The sequence below is a fragment of the Thalia democratica genome, chromosome 9 (assembly GCF_965202585.1).
Source record: "Thalia democratica chromosome 9, ktThaDemo2.hap1.1, whole genome shotgun sequence".
Classification (NCBI taxonomy): Eukaryota; Metazoa; Chordata; class Thaliacea; order Salpida; family Salpidae; genus Thalia; species Thalia democratica.
In genome coordinates this window covers 23,179,625-23,197,827 of record NC_139173.1, presented here as the reverse complement: position 1 = coordinate 23,197,827, position 18,203 = coordinate 23,179,625, and the positions used below count along the sequence as shown (strand labels likewise).

Genomic DNA, 18,203 nt, shown 5'->3' with positions numbered 1-18,203 from the left:
GTTTAATTTGTTACGACAACAAACTAAAATGAATGAAAAAGCTTTAAAAAATAGAACTTTTACAAAATATATGATAAATATAAGTGAATTATGTTTTACAAAACATTAGTCACTTACTTTTTAATAGATGTATCATCTACTTTTTTACTCAAATAAAAGCTAAGATCAATGATAAAGAAACATAAAACCGCGGTTATGTTTGACTTCAATGAATAATTTTTTTTCATTTTACTGTTTATCATCTGCAAAATTATATTGTCAATTAACTTTAGAACTCTTTTTTACCATTTACAGCTGCTTTGTTTAAAATTGAAAATGTATTTTAGTATGTTTGTATTTAGTTTCGAATCTTTTTGGCTTTACTAAATAAAATATTTAAATATAACGCTTAACACTGTTCAGGACACAGTCATTTTTTGTTTGTGATTTTTCTACAGCATCAACTAAACAAAAAATAAACAAATTTTCAATGCACATACAAGATTAACCAGTATTTATTTCGGCTACCATCAACAGAGTTGAGATGCTTCGTCCCATCAAAAATAAATAAGCTTATTTGCTATTGAAAACTAAAAGCCATTTTTCTTACTTGTTTTAGTATACTTTGATTTAGCAATATAAAACACTTGTAATACTTAAGTGAAAAATAAAATAAAAATTATTGGTCTTAATAAAACTGATTATAAAAAATAAAAAGTTTTGTAATCACTTCAATAACACTTTTAAACATAAGATTACATAAAATGACAAATAATCTAACTAAAATAATAAATAGTATCAATATTCTAAAATGGGGATAAACGATAAACCATAAAAAGTTTAAATTGGTATTTAAAACTAATACATTAAAAGGGTCAAAGAAACATCAAGAATTTATGTTAAAAAGGACTTTTAAAAATATGTAAAAAATCATCAAGTTGAAAAATAATTAAAATAAAAATATATACGTTATTAACTTTAAAATTTATTAAACTATATAAAAAGTCTGTAAATTTATCATTATACATTATGTTATGCATATATTTGTCTAAGTTATAAGTTTAAAGTTAATTTGATGAACTTTTTTAAAACAAGCCTAAAGTATAAGAGACTAATCATAAGTTTATTCATTAAATAATGTAAAAAACGCTCAACATATTTGGTCCTAGGGACCTGGTGCACGAAAAACCTTTCAGTTATCGAGTAGTACACCACGGATACCTTTGCACGTCTTGTCCAAGACTTAGATATTTATTTATCTTTATAACTATTGTTTATCGTTAACTAGTTATTGTATAAAAAATGTTAATATGTTGTAAAAAGAAAAACTAACTAAGTTAAATAAAAAATTGTAACGATTTATACAAATAAGAGCTGATAATAAACTTTTTTTAAACAACTTAGGCTTAACAATTATCTCAAATTATACTAATTAAAGAAGTTAAATTGAAAACTTAATCCTAAGTAACGATTATAAGTTATTCATATAGTTTAGGCGTATAATCAATGAAGCTTAACTTCTATGCATTGTAGTAACTTAAAATGAAGTTTGAACATGTTCTTGCAATTAATAAAATTTTTGCTTTTCAAAAAACAATAAAAGTAGTTTTTATTATTAATTAAGCAACTTAAGCTGTTAACTAAAAAAGAATCTAACCTGTCTTATCATTAAAACAAAATTAAAAACGAAATGGAAAAAGAATCAAAAGTTAGTTTAATTTCACCTTTTTCATGTTTAAACACTTGGACTCGATATTTTTTTGAAAAAGCTACATAGTACTTTTATTCCAGCGTATATGTAGACCAATGACTTTACTGAAAAAATGTTAACCAAAAAGTCTAAAGTAGGGGTGGGCAACGTACGGCCGCGGGCCGGATCCGGCCCGCAGGGTGAAAATGACCGGCGCCCGACCATTTTTTAAATTTTAATGGGATCCGGCCCGCGAGCGAATTTACAGGCCCGCAAAGGGTCAATATAATATTTTTTTTATAAAGCTTTGTATCATATTTTTACAAAACAAAACTCAAAGAACTTGACTATGCTAAAAAACTACATCATAAATTAATGTGTACTAATAAATACACTATTTTGACCAAATATTTTGTTGTTGTTCTAACTTAGATAAAATATTTATTTGTAAAATTACCCCTAGCAAAGTGTTTTTTAAGTACGATTTTTTAAGTAAGATATTTAACTACGTACCTTTGTCAATTACAATGTCAATTCTATTTATAGACATTATTTAAACATCTGACATGTCTTAATCTACATCTTAAGTTGTCAGACTTGAGAAAGTTTTTTGAATTTGAAGGATTTAAAAAAGTGATCAACTGTATCCATAAAATTAGATTCCGGCAGGACCCGAAACTTTTATTTAAATTAGAATCCGACCGAATCCGTATCTCGACTTAAAATTAGTTTCCAGTCGGATTCGGATCTAAAAAGTCATTATTCGGCTGGATCCGGATTGCTCCGGCCCGCAAAAGACTATTTTTTTTCGGATCCGGCCCGTTGATTGAAAAACGTTGCCCACCCCTAGTCTAAAGTAAACGGTTTAAATTTTAATTCATCTTTTGCACAAGCTTAAATAAGCCTCATTTAGCTTTTTTTCTCTTATAACAGAATCGTTTTTTTCAAACAAAAATTTATTCATTCAGTAAAAAAAAAACAAGATACTTGGGCGAGACAATCTCTGACACAGTCGTTGTGAAAGACCATTATTTTGGCGCAACAGGCGACGTTCCTTCACAAAAAGACGTCAGCAAACTTTATTCGGCCGTGATTTTGATTGTCAGGAACCCGTACCACACGACGGTGTCCGAGTGGCAAAGGAGAAGGACCAATCAGCATGTTGGGGTGGTCGACATGGAAACCATGAAAAAAGGTCAGATTTTTTTTTGGAAGAGTTTCATTATCAAGCAATCGTTTTAGTGAGAAATAAATAGACCGAATTTTTACTTACATACACAGCTGCCATAATTTAATTTTTTTTAATCTAGCGGCTTAAGAATTTAAGATGATATGGTTTCTTACACCTAATTTGCCACTTTTATAGCTTTGATTGAAGTTTGCAAAAAACTATTTTTTTGGTTTCCAAATTCTAAGAAGCTTTGATGTAAACGGCTTTTATTAAAAATAAAGTTTTTGCTAAACAGTTATGATTCTAAACTTGCAATTTCAAAACACTTTAATCATTTAGAAAGCTCACATACAGCAAAAAAATATACATTTTACATTTTGTTTCACAAGTGAACTCATAACAATTAAAAGAAAAAAAGCAATTTAAATTTAAGTTGCAGTACTGCTGTTGATTTTATAATTCAAAAAATTGTACTTTTAAGTCTGTTTTCAGTTTCTAATATTTTTTTTTCTTAAAATATATGTCAGGCTTTTTGAGTATCGTACTCACATTTTTGAGTTAAAAATCTAATTTAAAATTAATTTTTAATGGTTCTTTTTAGTCTAATTTTATAATATGGGACTTAATTGGTGAATAAACTTTAAAGTTAAATTCATAAACAAATTAATTTGTTTAAATAGTTAAAAGTTGTGAATCATAGAAAAAAGTTATCAGTCTAATATTTTTTTAAAATACTTATTAAGCTGAGCTAACATCAATATCTTTAACTTACTAATTTATTTTAAGTTTCGATTTCAACTATCTTTGAATAAATTTATAGCTTAAATACTTCCGAACAAAAATGCTATATCTAATCTATTTTATCTTTTTAAACTTTCAAAATCATTGACTTCAAAAGGAGTGCCGCTATACCTTATTGCAGGGGTCGGCAAACTGCGGCCCGCTAGCATGTAAATGTGGCCCTCGAACATATAAATTTGGGCCGCTAAACAAAACTATATTTTAAATTGACTTTTTTGAAAAAAAAAACTGTATTTTTATTACCTTTAGTCCCTGGATATCGTATAAAAACCGCTTATTATCTTCATTGCTTAAGCTTAAATATGTGAATTAAGACAAACAGCAGTTATAGCAGTTTTTTTTAATTTTAACCTTTGACTTTCTTTTCAAATAACAACACCTTGGAGTTTATACAAAAGCTTACGTACTTGCATTGGAAGGTTTTTTAGCTTTAGTAAGTTAACAATGCAATAAGTAATTTTATTTAGTATAAAGATTTTTATGTGCACAAATATTACAGTATTTTACTAACATGTCAATTCTTTATGATTTAGGTATTTTGCTTTGACATGTAATTATAGAAATGTTTCTTTCATAATTATTTTATCACTATAGTGAAATTTGCAAAGAAACATTTAAAAGAAATCAAAAAATATTCAGCAATTTCTTTTTTAATTTGTAAATTACTTTGTTTAAATGGCAAAGTTTTTGAATCTTGGCTTTTTTACATTTTTTTTATCCTTTAAAAACACTGACTAATTTTATGTAACTGATTTTAACTTTTTTGTTTCAAAAAGTTGCAAACAGAAAAACTTTAAATAGATTATCAAAGTATTTAAGGGTTTTAAAAGAAAAACTTGGGCTGTTCAAAATTAAATTAATAATATAAGTTTTGTTTGTATTTTACTTAACTTAACAAAATAACTGTAACTTTAAACATGTGATGTGTAATGTATTGAATATATAAAGATTATTTTCAAAAATTTAAAATAAAATAATAACTAAATAAACAGAAGTTTATTATATAAAAAGTGTACAAAGTGATCCAAATCTTTTTTTAAGCTAATTTTTTTTCAGATGTCAGTAAGAGTTGCTTGTAAATGACTACGTGAAATACTATCTACAAAATGCAAAAGACTAAAAAAAAAAGAGAAAAAACAACACTATATGAAACTGAACTAGAATAGGAAATGGATATCAAATTTTATTAATTGTTTTACTGCACCACTGTGTTTGCAGTTGATCTTTTATTGTTGTGTAACGTGTAATTTTTTTTCAAACACAAAACGTCTGATAGATTGCTTATTTCATTGTTAAAGAGTTAGGTAGTAATGAAAAGAACAAAATTGTTATAATATTGAAATAAATATATAAATAACGGTAGAAATAGTTTTAGGACATAAGTATTATATTAAATATTCATTTTATATTCTAAAAAAAAAAACGTTTTAAATTGGCCTGGCCAGACCCTTATAAGTAGCTAAATATAACTAAAACCGATTGAAAATAAAAATTGACTAAAACTAAAGCTGCGGCCCGCATGAAACTTGAAATTTGGCCCGCGAGAACTAATTGCCTGCCGACCCCTGGTGTAAAATAACAGAGTAGTTGCAATTAAAACTTTTATTTATTTATTTGTATTCAGTTCTTGATATTATAAACAGGCTGCTTAAAGTTTTAGCGTTAAATTTTATTCATATTTATCTTCTACGAATGATGTAATTAACGATTCTAAAATACTTGCCTTACGAGCAGCAAAACAAACAAATCCTGTAAACCGTTCTGTCTGAAAACACATTTTTTATCAATTTTTTAGCAATGAAATTTTGAATTATAAACACAAAAAAAAGTTTGTTGTGCAGCTGATCTACAAAACTTAATACATCATTTAATCTTTACATTACTTACGAACAAATAAGGCTGCTTACAACACACAAGCGTATTAAAAAAGAAGAAAGCTTATTGTGCTTACAAGCAGATTGACTAACTGATGACTTCATAAAAGCTTCCTGCTTATTAGGGGTGGGTGTCAGAATGACACAGCGACAAAATGACACGGTGCGTCACTTTGGCACGGTGCGTCACTTCGACACGGAGGGTCACTTTGGCACGGCGACAAAATGACACGGTGCGTCACTTTGGCACAGCGACAAAATGACACGGTGCGTCACTCTGGCACGGTGCGTCACTTTGGCACGGCGACAAAATGACACGGTGCGTCATCTTGGCACGGTGTGTCACTTTGGCACGGAGGGTCACTTTGGCACGGCGACTAAATGACATGGTGCGTCACTTTGGCACAGCGACAAAGCGACACGGTGTGTCACTTTGGCACGGAGGGTCAATTTGGCACAGCGACAAAATGACACGGTGCGTCACTTAGGCACGGTGCGTCATTTTGGCACAGCGACAAAATGACACGGTGCGTCACTTTGGCACAGAAGGTCACTTTGGCACAGCGACAAAACGACACGGTGCGTCACTTTGGCACGGAGGGTCACTTTGGCACAGCGACAAAATGACACGGTGCGTCAATTTGGCACAGCGTCAAAATGACACGATACGTCACTTTGACACAGCGACTAAATGACACGGTGCGTCACGATAGCATGGATTAATAAACTTATATGCAAAACTAAACTTCTTCAGTAATATAACTTTTAATTGTTAAATTTTGATAGTAATTAGTTAAACAAAAGATTTATTATACTTTTTCCAAACTATAGTAGCTTGATACATTTGAAACTATATATGTTACATTGCTTTAAAATTTAAGTCATAGTATAAAAACATAAATTTCTTAAGTTTGTTTTTTACGTTTCACGACTTTTCATATTTATGTAATGAATAAAATTTAGTACTTTTTGTTGTTAAGTTTAATTAATTATTATCAGGAATTGTTTAAAAAAATAACTAAATTTTAAATTAATACAGAGTTATTTCGTAGTAAGTTTAAGTCATGCGTGTTTTAACTGTAGTTTTTAAAAATACAGAGTTAAGCTGCTTTTGTAGTAACTAGCCATTTATATTAAATATGTATATATATTTATATTTAACAAAAGTTAATAAGTTAGGATGTTTACTTAAAACTCTGTATTGAAAATATATAATAAACTCGTCTGAAAGCAAATAATTAAAATAAACGGACCTGGAGCCTAAATTTATGAAAAAGTTAAAAATAGTATTATGAACAGTTGAGAGAAAATTAAGAGTCTGATGCAACCATTCATGCGCATTTATATATTTATCACTTTAAAAAAAATCACTAGACGAGGTTATACATACAATATTGCTGCTGCAGCCTTCTAATTAAAGCTGCAGCCATTCTATTAAAGTTAATACTTTAAGTCTTTTTTATTTTTACAAAACTTTTTAGTCTAAAATATAAAAAATAAACTTAGAGTACGACAGATATTATAGTATTTTATTGCATATAAGGATTTAATTACATTTATATTTAATACAAAATCAGTAAATAAATTTCATAATGATACAGTAAAAGCAGATTTTAATTTGCGTGTAAAAAATCTTCTACTTTATATTCTTGAGTTTTATTACAAAGTTTTAAAAAACTCGGTTTTGTCTTAACTCTGTTATGAAAATAATATTTAGTTTTCTATTTTTAATCTTGCAACCTATTAAGTCGCCAAAATAGCGCAAGTATTAATTTTTTTAAGCATAAAAACGTAAAATAAGAACCGCATTAGAATTTAGAATTACAACAGCAGAAAAGTTGCTTTCGATAACGTCTGAGTTTTAGTTTATAAAACAAATTTTCCTCTGTATTTACATCTACTAGTTTATTGTTTTGATGTACTGAATGATTGATCTAAAATGAAGATTGTATTTTTTAAATCAGAATGTTGCTGAAGTTTAAATAATATGTTTATATGAGTTTTTATCTTTTTAGTCGTAAAATGGCAAGTCATTTTCTAATTTTTATTACTCGTTTCAAGTTCTTGTACTAAACTGTGTTTAAGATTTTCCATTCGAAAGTAATCAAAAATAAATTTTCGTTAATTTTGGCAGTCGTATTTTGTTAAAAAAATTGCTGCTTTTGCATCTTTGTGAACGTTGTTTGGTATAAACAACTAGTTGTTGTTTATTAAGCACAGCTTTTAAGCACACCTAACACCTTGCTATTGCTTAAAAACGAGCATGTTTTTTATAAGTACGACGATGAGAATAGAAGGTATAAACATTACGTGTTTCACTTTATTTTATAAAGTCACGATCAAAAATTCCTGCGGTCTTTGTTTTTAAAGTTAATCAATGTGATTGTTGCTGATTCTACAAAACCGGTTAGAAGACAGGAAACCGAAAAGTTTCCTAGAAAAATAAGATCGTTGTCCATACCAATGAAGATTGAAGTTTCGCAACAAATCGTTCCCTCCCTTATTAACCACCTTGTCATTTTGTCGCTGTGCTAAAGTGACGCACCGTGTCATTTTGTCGCTGCGCCAAAGTGACGCACCGTGTCATTTTGTCGCTGTGCCAAAGTGACCCTCTGTGCCAAAGTGACGCACCATGTCATTTTGTCGCTGTGCCAAAGTGACCCTCCGTGCCAAAGTGACGCACCGTGTCGTTTTGTCGCTGCGCCAAAGTGACCCTCTGTGCCAAAGTGACGCACCGTGTCATTTTGTCGCCGTGCCAAAGTGACCCTCTGTGCCAAAATGACGCACCGTGTCATTTTGTCGCCGTGCCAAAGTGACCCTCTGTGCCAAAGTGACGCACCGTGCCAAGGTGACGCACCGTGTCATTTTGTCGCTGTGCCAAAGTGACGCACCGTGTCATCTTGTCGCCGTGCCAAAGTGACCCTCTGTGCCAAAGTGACGCACCGTGTCATTTTGTCGCCGTGCCAAAGTGACCCTCCGTGCCAAACTGACGCACTGTGCCAAGGTGACGCACCGTGTCATTTTGTCGCTGTGCCAAAGTGACGCACCGTGTCTATTTGACGACCGTGTCATTTTGTCGCTGTGTCATTCTGACCCGCTCCCCTTATTAGCTGCTTGGTAATGAGCAAGTAGGTAGGCGTAAAGTAAACAATAAGTGCAGCTTGCTTACTTTGTTTGTTTTAAAAGTAAATAAATTTAGTTTTATTTTGATGCTTTAAAAAGCATCGGATCGCCTAATTTTCAAACGATATGCACATTAAAAATGAATTTCTGTAAAATACAGACCAAACTATTTACAACAAAAAGTTTAATTAATTTTGAAAAGATAATTATACCTAGTTTATATATACAATATAAAGTATTTTAAAAATTACTTTTTGCTTCTACACTACACACTTTTTGGTTGTTCTATCTATTTTAAACTATGTTATACTTATTCGACTTGCTTTAATAAAACTATTCCTATAAGTTTTATTTTATTGAAAACTGTTTGTTCACTTAAGACTTGTACAACTTTTGGCTTAGAATCATGTAGCTTAGACAAGTCTTGAAAACTATTTTAATGATAAACCTTTTAGTTAGCTTATTATAAATAAAAAAAAGTCTTTTAAACACTTAAGAACTTGAAAATTTTCGAACAGTTATATAACTTTATCACAGTATAATACTAACAAATTTTTAATCTTTAAGATAAATGCGCTTATTTCTGTTTACTTTTTTGATAATTCAAAACTTAAACTTTTTGCATATAGTTCTTAGAATTAAAACTATTCTGTTTAAATATTAAACATAAGATACAAAAGCGAGTCAAAATTTAATGGCGTCAATACTGCACGGTGCGTCACTTTTGCACGGCATCACTTTAGCACGGTAGGTCAGTATGCACACCGTCACTTTAGCACGAAGCGTCATTTTAGCACATCGTCACTTTATCATAAAGTGTCTGACTAAAACTAAAACTGCGGCCCGCGGAAAATTTTTAAAGTTGTAATTTGGCCCGCGAGAACCAATTGCCTGCCGATCCCTGTATTAAATGAAGGTATTACATAAAAAAAAAGTTTTGACAGAAGCTGGTTTTTCTATACAAAACTACGCAAAACCTGTTTTAAAAGTTTTTAAATGACATATGATTTTAATTTACATATTTAATATCAACTATAGGCTAGATGTACTTTAAAAATGTTTTGAAGTTTATGCGTTATGTAATACTTTTAAAAGCTACATTTAAATGTTATGTTTTAATTTGGTAAATTCTTTTTTTTCAATGTTTAGTTTTCTACGGAAAGCTTTAACATTTCAAAAAGTAACAACACAACTACTAAGCAATCGATCTTAATGATCTAAAAAAAGTTATATATTGTAGCTCATAAAAATACTTAGTATTTAAAGATTAATTAGTTGTATGTTCTTGAAACCACTAGAATTGTATTTACTTTTATATATTACACTTACAGTAAATTAATTTGGTTACAATTTCCACTCGCGCACAACTTCAACTATTAAAATATTAAATTTACTCAACTTTTTTCAATTCTTTTTTTTCAGTTTTATCTATGTACTTAACCAATTGATTTAACTAAGCCAACTTTAAGCTTAGCCAATTATCGTGTAGGTTTTTATCGTTATTCCCAGTTTTATTACATATTCATTGTTTTTAGAAATCTCAGACTTAATAAAAATTTTCTCAGCTTTCTAACTGTATTTGATTCTTGCCTTATACATTCTTTTAATTAATTTTTTGACAAATAAACTTATCCATACAGTGTTTCAGAAATTCATTCAAAATTTTTTTTTAGTTTTTATCGTTTTTGTTACTTGCCCCTAACACTTACACTTGGTCGGTAAGCGGATCTCGGATTTTATCCGGTAGAAGTTGTGCTGAGCTGTTCCCGTTTCAATAAATAAATGTATAACTGTTCTGTATCTCCGCAAACATTCAATATTTTAAGTAGCTCCAAAATTTCCTAAACTTTAACCTCTTAGATTTTTTTAGCGTATATTTCTAGATACTTCATCAAAGTTATAACTTTTTTTTAGGTTTTCACACTTGACAATTTAACTTTCAAATGCTGTGCAATAAAATATAACTTTCCTTTATTTCTAAGGTCTCTTTTAGCAGTATTATACAGTTTTACTTGACTGGACAACTTTTTAGCACCAAAATTGACGTCTGATACTGTTTTTTTTTTTGCTAAAATTCAGTATAAAGTCAAATAAAAGTCATAAATTTCTGTCTTGAGTAAATTATGTTGGTTTTGAAAAAGTCTTAGATTAGGTTTATTAATGAGGAACTGTTTAAATTTTTTCACTATTACCTACCAAATTATAAACTTGTCCGGCGAAAAAAAAAAAGGGGAGCGTACCACATGAGTATAGTTTATATGTGTATAAATGACGTATAAAATGTCCATACCAAGACTAGTACAACTGCAACAAGTGCTTTTAAAATTACTAGCTTGTTGTAAACAAATGGAGTGTAAATAACATAAACCGTTCAATTAAGAAGCTATTGATTTACTACTTTAATCTAAGATTTGATAAACAAACACATATCAACTTTATTTTATGGAAGGTCTAGAGTACAGTAAGGCTTTTCATAAAATTTACGTAGTGGTCAATCTTAAAGTTTAAGTAAAGAACAAGCAATTTTGTGTTTTGTTATTAGTGTGTTCTTCTTTTTATTCAAAATTGTTTGGAACTTTTTCAAAACAACGTTAGTTATTTTACTACGTTTTGCTTTTGTTTGTCTTAAACAACAAAGTTCAAATTATATGCCGTTAAAAACAACCTTTCTTTTGTTGAAATAAAAAAAATTCTATGAGCAACGTAACCAATACTAAAATTAAACTTAAAATTTTCATCCAAAGAAAATACGTGGACAGTTATTAATGAGTTTTTCATTCGTTTTATAAAAGATTAGTTTAATTATTTCAATCAATTTATCCTGTAACTGTGATAAAATAAAAAATGACTTGCATTTCGACTTCTAAGAAAAAACTATCACTTTAAACAAAATAAACGGTGGTTTACTACCAACTAGACATTTTGAAAACAAGTTTAAAATTAAAAAGTTATAAAAACTTATTTTGCATTTCAATCAATTAACAAAACAGTTTTATCTATACTAGAGAGCTACAAAAGATCAATTTAATAAGAAATGTAGGCAAGTATGTTTGTTCTTTAAGACAACAGGATGCTTGGTTTGTTTACTACTTATCTTAGTATTTGACCCAAAACGCGCTTCACTTGAAACATAGAATTAATCTCCGCATAAATTTGATATTTATAAATTTAATTAATTTATTTTAGTTTCGCCAAAGATTTTATATTTGATGAAAATTAAAGTAAGACAAAAAAAAAGCTTTTTAGAACAAAAATTGCCAGACATAAAATAGCAAATTTATATTTTTGTATATGTATTTTTATTACAAATAAGTCTACTTAAAAATTTATAAAAAAGAAGCAAGTTAGTTTGTTTAGATTTTTGTAAGATATTTAATGAAACATTTTTGGTTTAATAACAAGATGATAAACATTTATTTAAATTAAATTTTATATGCCATTGATTCGGCTAAAACAGTGTACATATATAGGAAAAGGTGTAGTTAAAAATAAAATATTAGTAGTAAGAATTTTTGTTGATTTTAGTGTAACTGAAAAATATGTATTTTACAAAATCAGACAGTTACTAATTTTTATCGCTTAACAGTTACTGAGTAACTGGTTGAATTCGTATTAGACATTTTTTTCATGAATCTTTAATCTAAGTTGATTAATTTGATAATACTGCTTTAACTAAACATTTTTTTTTTTTTTTAATGAATTAGATTTTTTGATGATAACAATTATATCATTTTTTGTTTGGTGATCTTAACAAACTTAGAAAGTTTACTAGGTAAGGGACAAAAAGAAGGAGAACTATATATATATTTTTTTAAAACTCATTTTTTCAAATTAGGTTTCGCTCAAAAAGCTGGTCTGGTCAGTACTAAAAAAAATCAAAAATTTTTAGGTGTTACATTTAAAATTCTTAAAAAGTATATTGTTCATTAAACAATAAGTTTTTTTTAAAATTGCAAAAACAAAACAAGAAAAATTTGTTTTATTAAAAATTTTTGCGAAATTTATAAACGCTAGTAACTTGAAATTTAAAACTGAGACAAATATATAAAAAATATTTTTAAAGTTTTTATTAAGTTTTGTTTTCTTTAAGATGTTGGTAGTTTTTTAATCCCTGTAAGTATGTACTTGTTTTTATCAACCTTTACTAAATAAACAGTGTCAAACAAAGTTTTTTTTTTTACGTATTGAACCAACAAAATATTGACGTGCAGTGTGTAATGTAACTTGACTAGATAACAACTTACCTTCTTTTTGTAAAACTACTGATTTTGCGTCAAATAATCATCTGCAAAAGAGCTTGTGCATAAAGCACAAAAGCCCGAAACACGTTAGAATTAGTGCCTGGCGCTGGCCTACTTTAATTAATATTTACTTAGCTATTTTTTTAAATATAAAGCACTATTTACTAAGCTTGAAATGAAACGAGATATTATTTACGCATACAATGAATATATTTATTTAAAAGAAGTGTATTTTGCATAATATTCTGACCCTATTTCTAAAGAACAATGATTTTACAGGTTTTGTAGAGTTGTACTTGTAAATATTTTGTGGGCAGCAAAATTCCGCCAGTCTACAAAATATTTTAGTAAAAAATCAGCTTTTTTATTTTTTGACAAGCTTTACTTGTTTAAACGTTCAGGACTTAATGCCTTATTTCGTTTAGTCTATTACATTTGTTAGCTAACAAAGATTTACGTTTGATATTTAATTTCGACAAAAAAGTTTTGAGTATAGTTTTTTTGTTAATTCCTTTTTTCTGTTAAATACTTTTCTATTTTTTAGTTTTTTTTTATATGATGTAAATAGTGTTGAATATTCTTACAATATAAATAAATTTTTATGGTAAGATTATTAATTTTTCACTTAGGTTTCTGCGGATAGTTCTTGTTTAATTTAGCTAGTAACTTTAACCTACTCGTATGAACAACTTAACTTATAATTTTAAAAGAAGTTCAAGTTAATGTTTTTAGAGTTTGAATATTTTAAAACATTTAAGCTGCTTGTTTGTTTGTAAAAACCTTTTTTTTTTGCTTAGACTTTAGCAACTTAACAAATTGGACTTTTTATTTTTTTTTAAATAGTTGTTATGCAGCTGTTTGGTTAATACCAAGCTTTTGTTATCACAACCTAGTGTCTAATTTTTTCATCAAATCCTGATAATAAATTAAGTGCTTGCAATTTAAGTAAAATTTGAACAAAGAGCTTTTGTTTTAAATATTTTTACATGTCATAATATATATTTAATAAAAAAATGAGTTTATTTGCTGATGATACAGTAATTTTTTTGGCATAGTGGTCCTGATTGTATTAGTAACATTTAATTTAAAATGATACAGCTATAAGAAAAAGCAACAAAAAGTGTGAACCTAAATGGTTGTTAATATTGAAATATAAAGGATTAGACTAAGGTTTCCTAATTTTTTTTTTCAAATTGACCCCTTTGAAAAAATTAAAAAGGCATTTGCCCCTTCCAACAAGACTACCATTTGAAAAACATAGGACTTTTTTTTTTACTCTTCATCTGCAACTCAAGGAAATCTAGTGTAAGTTTTAAAACTTTTAAATGCCCCCCCCCCCCATTTTTGCCCCTTTACTAATTATTGCCCCTCAACTTATTGAAAACAACCCCAGGGGTCGGTACAGCCCACTTTGGGAAACCCTTGAGTAGACAGTGTGTTGCCCATGGTAGACTATAATTTTCATGATCAATATTAGTATTAATGGTTAAAAATAGGAGCTATAGACCTTATTGCTGAGCGTAGTTAGATTATTTAATGTCATAAAACCTAAACAGATAAGTTGATTTTCAGTAAGTATGAAGTAGAGGTTTTGAATACTACCTATAAAAAGTTAAATTACTAAATGTGCAGCAACTTTTGTTAGAATTTGTTAGGTGTTAGATTTTTTTTTAATTAAAAAATAAAGTTTTTTTTAAATATATTGTTTATTTAAGTATTGAAAAAAGGCTATTTATAAAACTTGTATCAATTCAAATAGCTACATGTTTAGTAATTTTGGAAGTAGTAAGATATTTAGCTAAAAGTATATTTTTGTTTTTGGGTCAAAATAAATGAATAGATCAACTTTAAACTTAGATAAGACAAATTAAAAGTCTTTTATATTACGTATTTAAAATTTTATAGTTGTAATTGCAGTTTATTTACAAAGAGGTTCTTTCTAGAAAAACTCTGCTGTCATTTTAAGAACATAAAGGTGCTTATTGTTTTTTAGTTAAATTTACTACTTTAATAATTTACTTACTAAATATATATAATTAATCTTAATGTTTTATGTTTGTTGTTATAAAATTAGCTTAAAACAGTGTTTACAAGCAAATGGTGTACAGCTCAATACTTTAAGGTTTTTCTTTACAACAATCCATTGACTATAGTTGTGAGTATTTATATTTTTCTTTGTTTTCTGAATTTATTAGCAATGTATTAAATGATAAAGATATAAGATATCTATGTTACAACATACTTTTTAAAAGCTATATCTTTAAAGAATTGTGGTGCTGATGTTACACCTAACATTTTTGTAATTAATAAAAGTGAAGGTTTAAGTTTAGCTTATTATTTATAACATAGTAGCTAGATGGCACCATTACTGTCCTTAAACTTTTAATATTTCTTAATTTTTTTTTTATCTATATTCTTCAGCCTATAAAGTTTGTTAAGTTCTGTAGTTGTTCTAGAAGCTCAGGAAGTTCAGGAAATCTCACCTTCTTTAAATTGATTAATATTTAAAAAGTATTAAAACAGAGCAGTTATTGTTGCAAGTTGTTTTAGGTTACCCATTATTTATGTTTGTAATTACCACAAAAATGTAGCAACATAATCACCTGACCAACTGACAATCCACAGTTGTTTGTTTTTGAGAAGTTGTTTCATGATTTGTAGTACATAGAACAATCTGAAGTTCAGTTACAATAATGCTTGTAAATAGTAATATCAAGTTAGTAGTTGAAGGGGACTGGGTGGTCCATCATTTTTTTATACATAAGTTAACTCTAGTAAGACCAGTTTTTCAAACAGAATTAAATATTTTAATTGAGATAAATAGAGTGTTTTGAAAGTTTACTGTTGAGCCAAGCTAGTATGACTTATTCAAATCAATCAAAAAACTCAGACTGACTTTTTTGATTTTTTTTTCCAAAATGCAGTATAATTTTCTATTTAATACAATTGCTTGGAGTCTTTCTGTTGTTATAATAAAGTTACATTACTTGACTAAGACAACAATAAGATAAATCACTTATTTTAAATTATTCTTGTTTTTTACTTTGCTTAAAAATAAAGTAATTTTTAAGATATGAATGATAAAAATAAGACAGTTTGAATATTTCCTTATGAAAGGTTATAAACTATATTTATAGCTATATATATTTTTTTTACTAAAAGTTATTTAGCAGTTGTTTTAAAACTTTCTCAGTGAAACCTTTATTAGATTATAAAAACCCTTTAGTAAACAGATTTTTAGTTTTAACCTTTTTCTTTTACAGTACACAAAACTTTTTGTTTATAAAATTTATAGTTTTTTTTTTAGTTTTGCCTTCTATAAGTTGTTTTTTTTTCAATTCAAAACAATATAGATTCTTAGTAATTTTGTAAAATTCTGTTAAGATGAAAACTTTTCTAACCATATGCTTTTATCTAGAACTTTTAAAAGCATTTATTACTTATCAAATACTTGTTTGTTCTATAAAAAGTATTTTTTTGTATATGCTTGAGCTTTCAATTAAATACCAATGTTGTTTTTTTAATATTTTTTATCCTTCTAGGGCTGTTTTTAATTTGTTCATTTTAAAGTTTTAAAGTTTTAAAATTATTATTTAAGATCAAATTTAATTATTTTGCTACTTAGTTAGTGAGTACTGTTTGCTTTATTTTTTCTTTTAAGAGTAATAACCATAATAAACAAATATATATTTATATAGTTTTTTATTTTACCATTATTTAGTTTTATTTGTATGTTTTTTGTTTTCTAGACTCTTTATAGACATTTTTGTTTTTTTTTAGTTTAAAGTTTTTACAGTGAACCCATTAAAATTTATTTTATTTTTCATGCATTACTTTAAAAACATTAAACTCTGCTTAAAAGAGCTAATAAACAGTACCTATACTTTACAGAAATTCTAAATAGTTAAACTAAACCATGTCAGCAGATAACAACTCCAACACCAAACTCGTTTCAAACCAGCATTACGACGAAAGCTTGGAAGTTCAAGACTCTGAAGAAGTCACTTCATACTACAGCCCCACACCAAGAACTTCTGGTAACTTGCCTAAAACAGCAGCCGAACTGGGAGACTTGAGGAGCGACATGCAGTCCAGCATGGAATCAGGTGCAGTGACTCCGCCTCTTGTGAGATATCCTCTCAAAGATGAGGGGGAAAGCGCCAAGTCTTCAAAGAGGAGCAGCTACACAACAGGAGACTCTGAAGAGGATTCCTCTGACGATGAAAACGACATGGAAGGACTTGAAGGTGCGTATGACCCTGCAGACTATGAGGGCTTGGAAGTGGCTCAGGAAATCAAAGAGTTATTCCAGTACATTACAAGGTACACTCCACAGACTATTGAGCTGGAGTACAAACTCAAACCGTTCAATCCTGAGTACATTCCGGCTGTAGGTGACATTGATGCGTTTTTGAAAGTGCCACGCCCGGATAACAAGGAAAACTCCTTGGGGTATGAAGTACTTGATGAGCCGTGCTGTAAGCAGTCTGACCCTACTGTCCTTGACCTTCAGCTCAGGAACATTTCAAAAACAACTGGAGTCAAAGCTCACCAGGTCAGAAGTGTTAAGAATGCTGAAAAAAATCCAAGAGCTGTAGAAACTTGGATTGAAAGTATAGAAAAGCTGCACAGGTCCAAGCCACCACCTACTGTTCACTACACTAAAAACATGCCTGAAGTAGACTCTTTGATGTCAGAATGGCCTAAAGAGATGGAAGAAATGTTTAAAAACATGAAAATTCCATCAGCAGACATGAACTGCTCACTCCAAGAATACATTGACATTGTGTGTAGCATTCTTGACATTCCGGTGTACAAAAGCAGAGTACAGTCCCTTCATTTGCTTTTTAGTGTCTATTCTGCTTTCAAGCAAATGCAGCAATTTCAAAATGATACTCCAAGCAACAACAACTTTAGTAGTGGGGTGGAACCTCAAGTTCTTAATTTTGAATAGCCATGTCAGTAGTATGAAACTGTTGAAGTAAACATTGTGAACATGACTGTTTATTAAAAACTTTTTAGCTGAAAGTTCATAAGTTATCAAAAATAGAGTTTTTGAATAATCAACTAAAAAATTTATTCCTTGTTTCTGTTTTTTTTTCAAGTTATTTCAATACTAAAGTTTTTCTTGACTGTGAGCTTATGATTTTTACTTTGAATTTGTAGTTTTTTATCAAGTGTTGAAGTATGATTTAATCAAAAAGTATTTTAAATTTAATTATTTTTTAAACCAAAATAGCAATTAGGGTAACAGTTAATAAAATTATGAGACATGGTTCGAAAACACAAATTAAATTAAAATGTTATACTTATTGCTAATTAGT

At 28.7% G+C, this 18,203-nt stretch overlaps 1 protein-coding gene across 1 annotated transcript; it reads left to right on the top strand.

Annotated features, from left to right (window-relative positions):
• The first annotated feature begins 16,774 nt into the window (after nucleotides 1-16,774).
• Nucleotides 16,775-18,151, top strand: LOC145844013 (intraflagellar transport protein 46 homolog). Its single transcript, XM_082951323.1, has one exon. The coding sequence runs from the start codon at nucleotides 16,796-16,798 to the stop codon at nucleotides 17,831-17,833; it is 1,038 nt and encodes a 345-aa protein (XP_082807449.1). The 5' UTR covers nucleotides 16,775-16,795; the 3' UTR covers nucleotides 17,834-18,151.
• The last annotated feature ends 52 nt before the right edge of the window (nucleotides 18,152-18,203 follow it).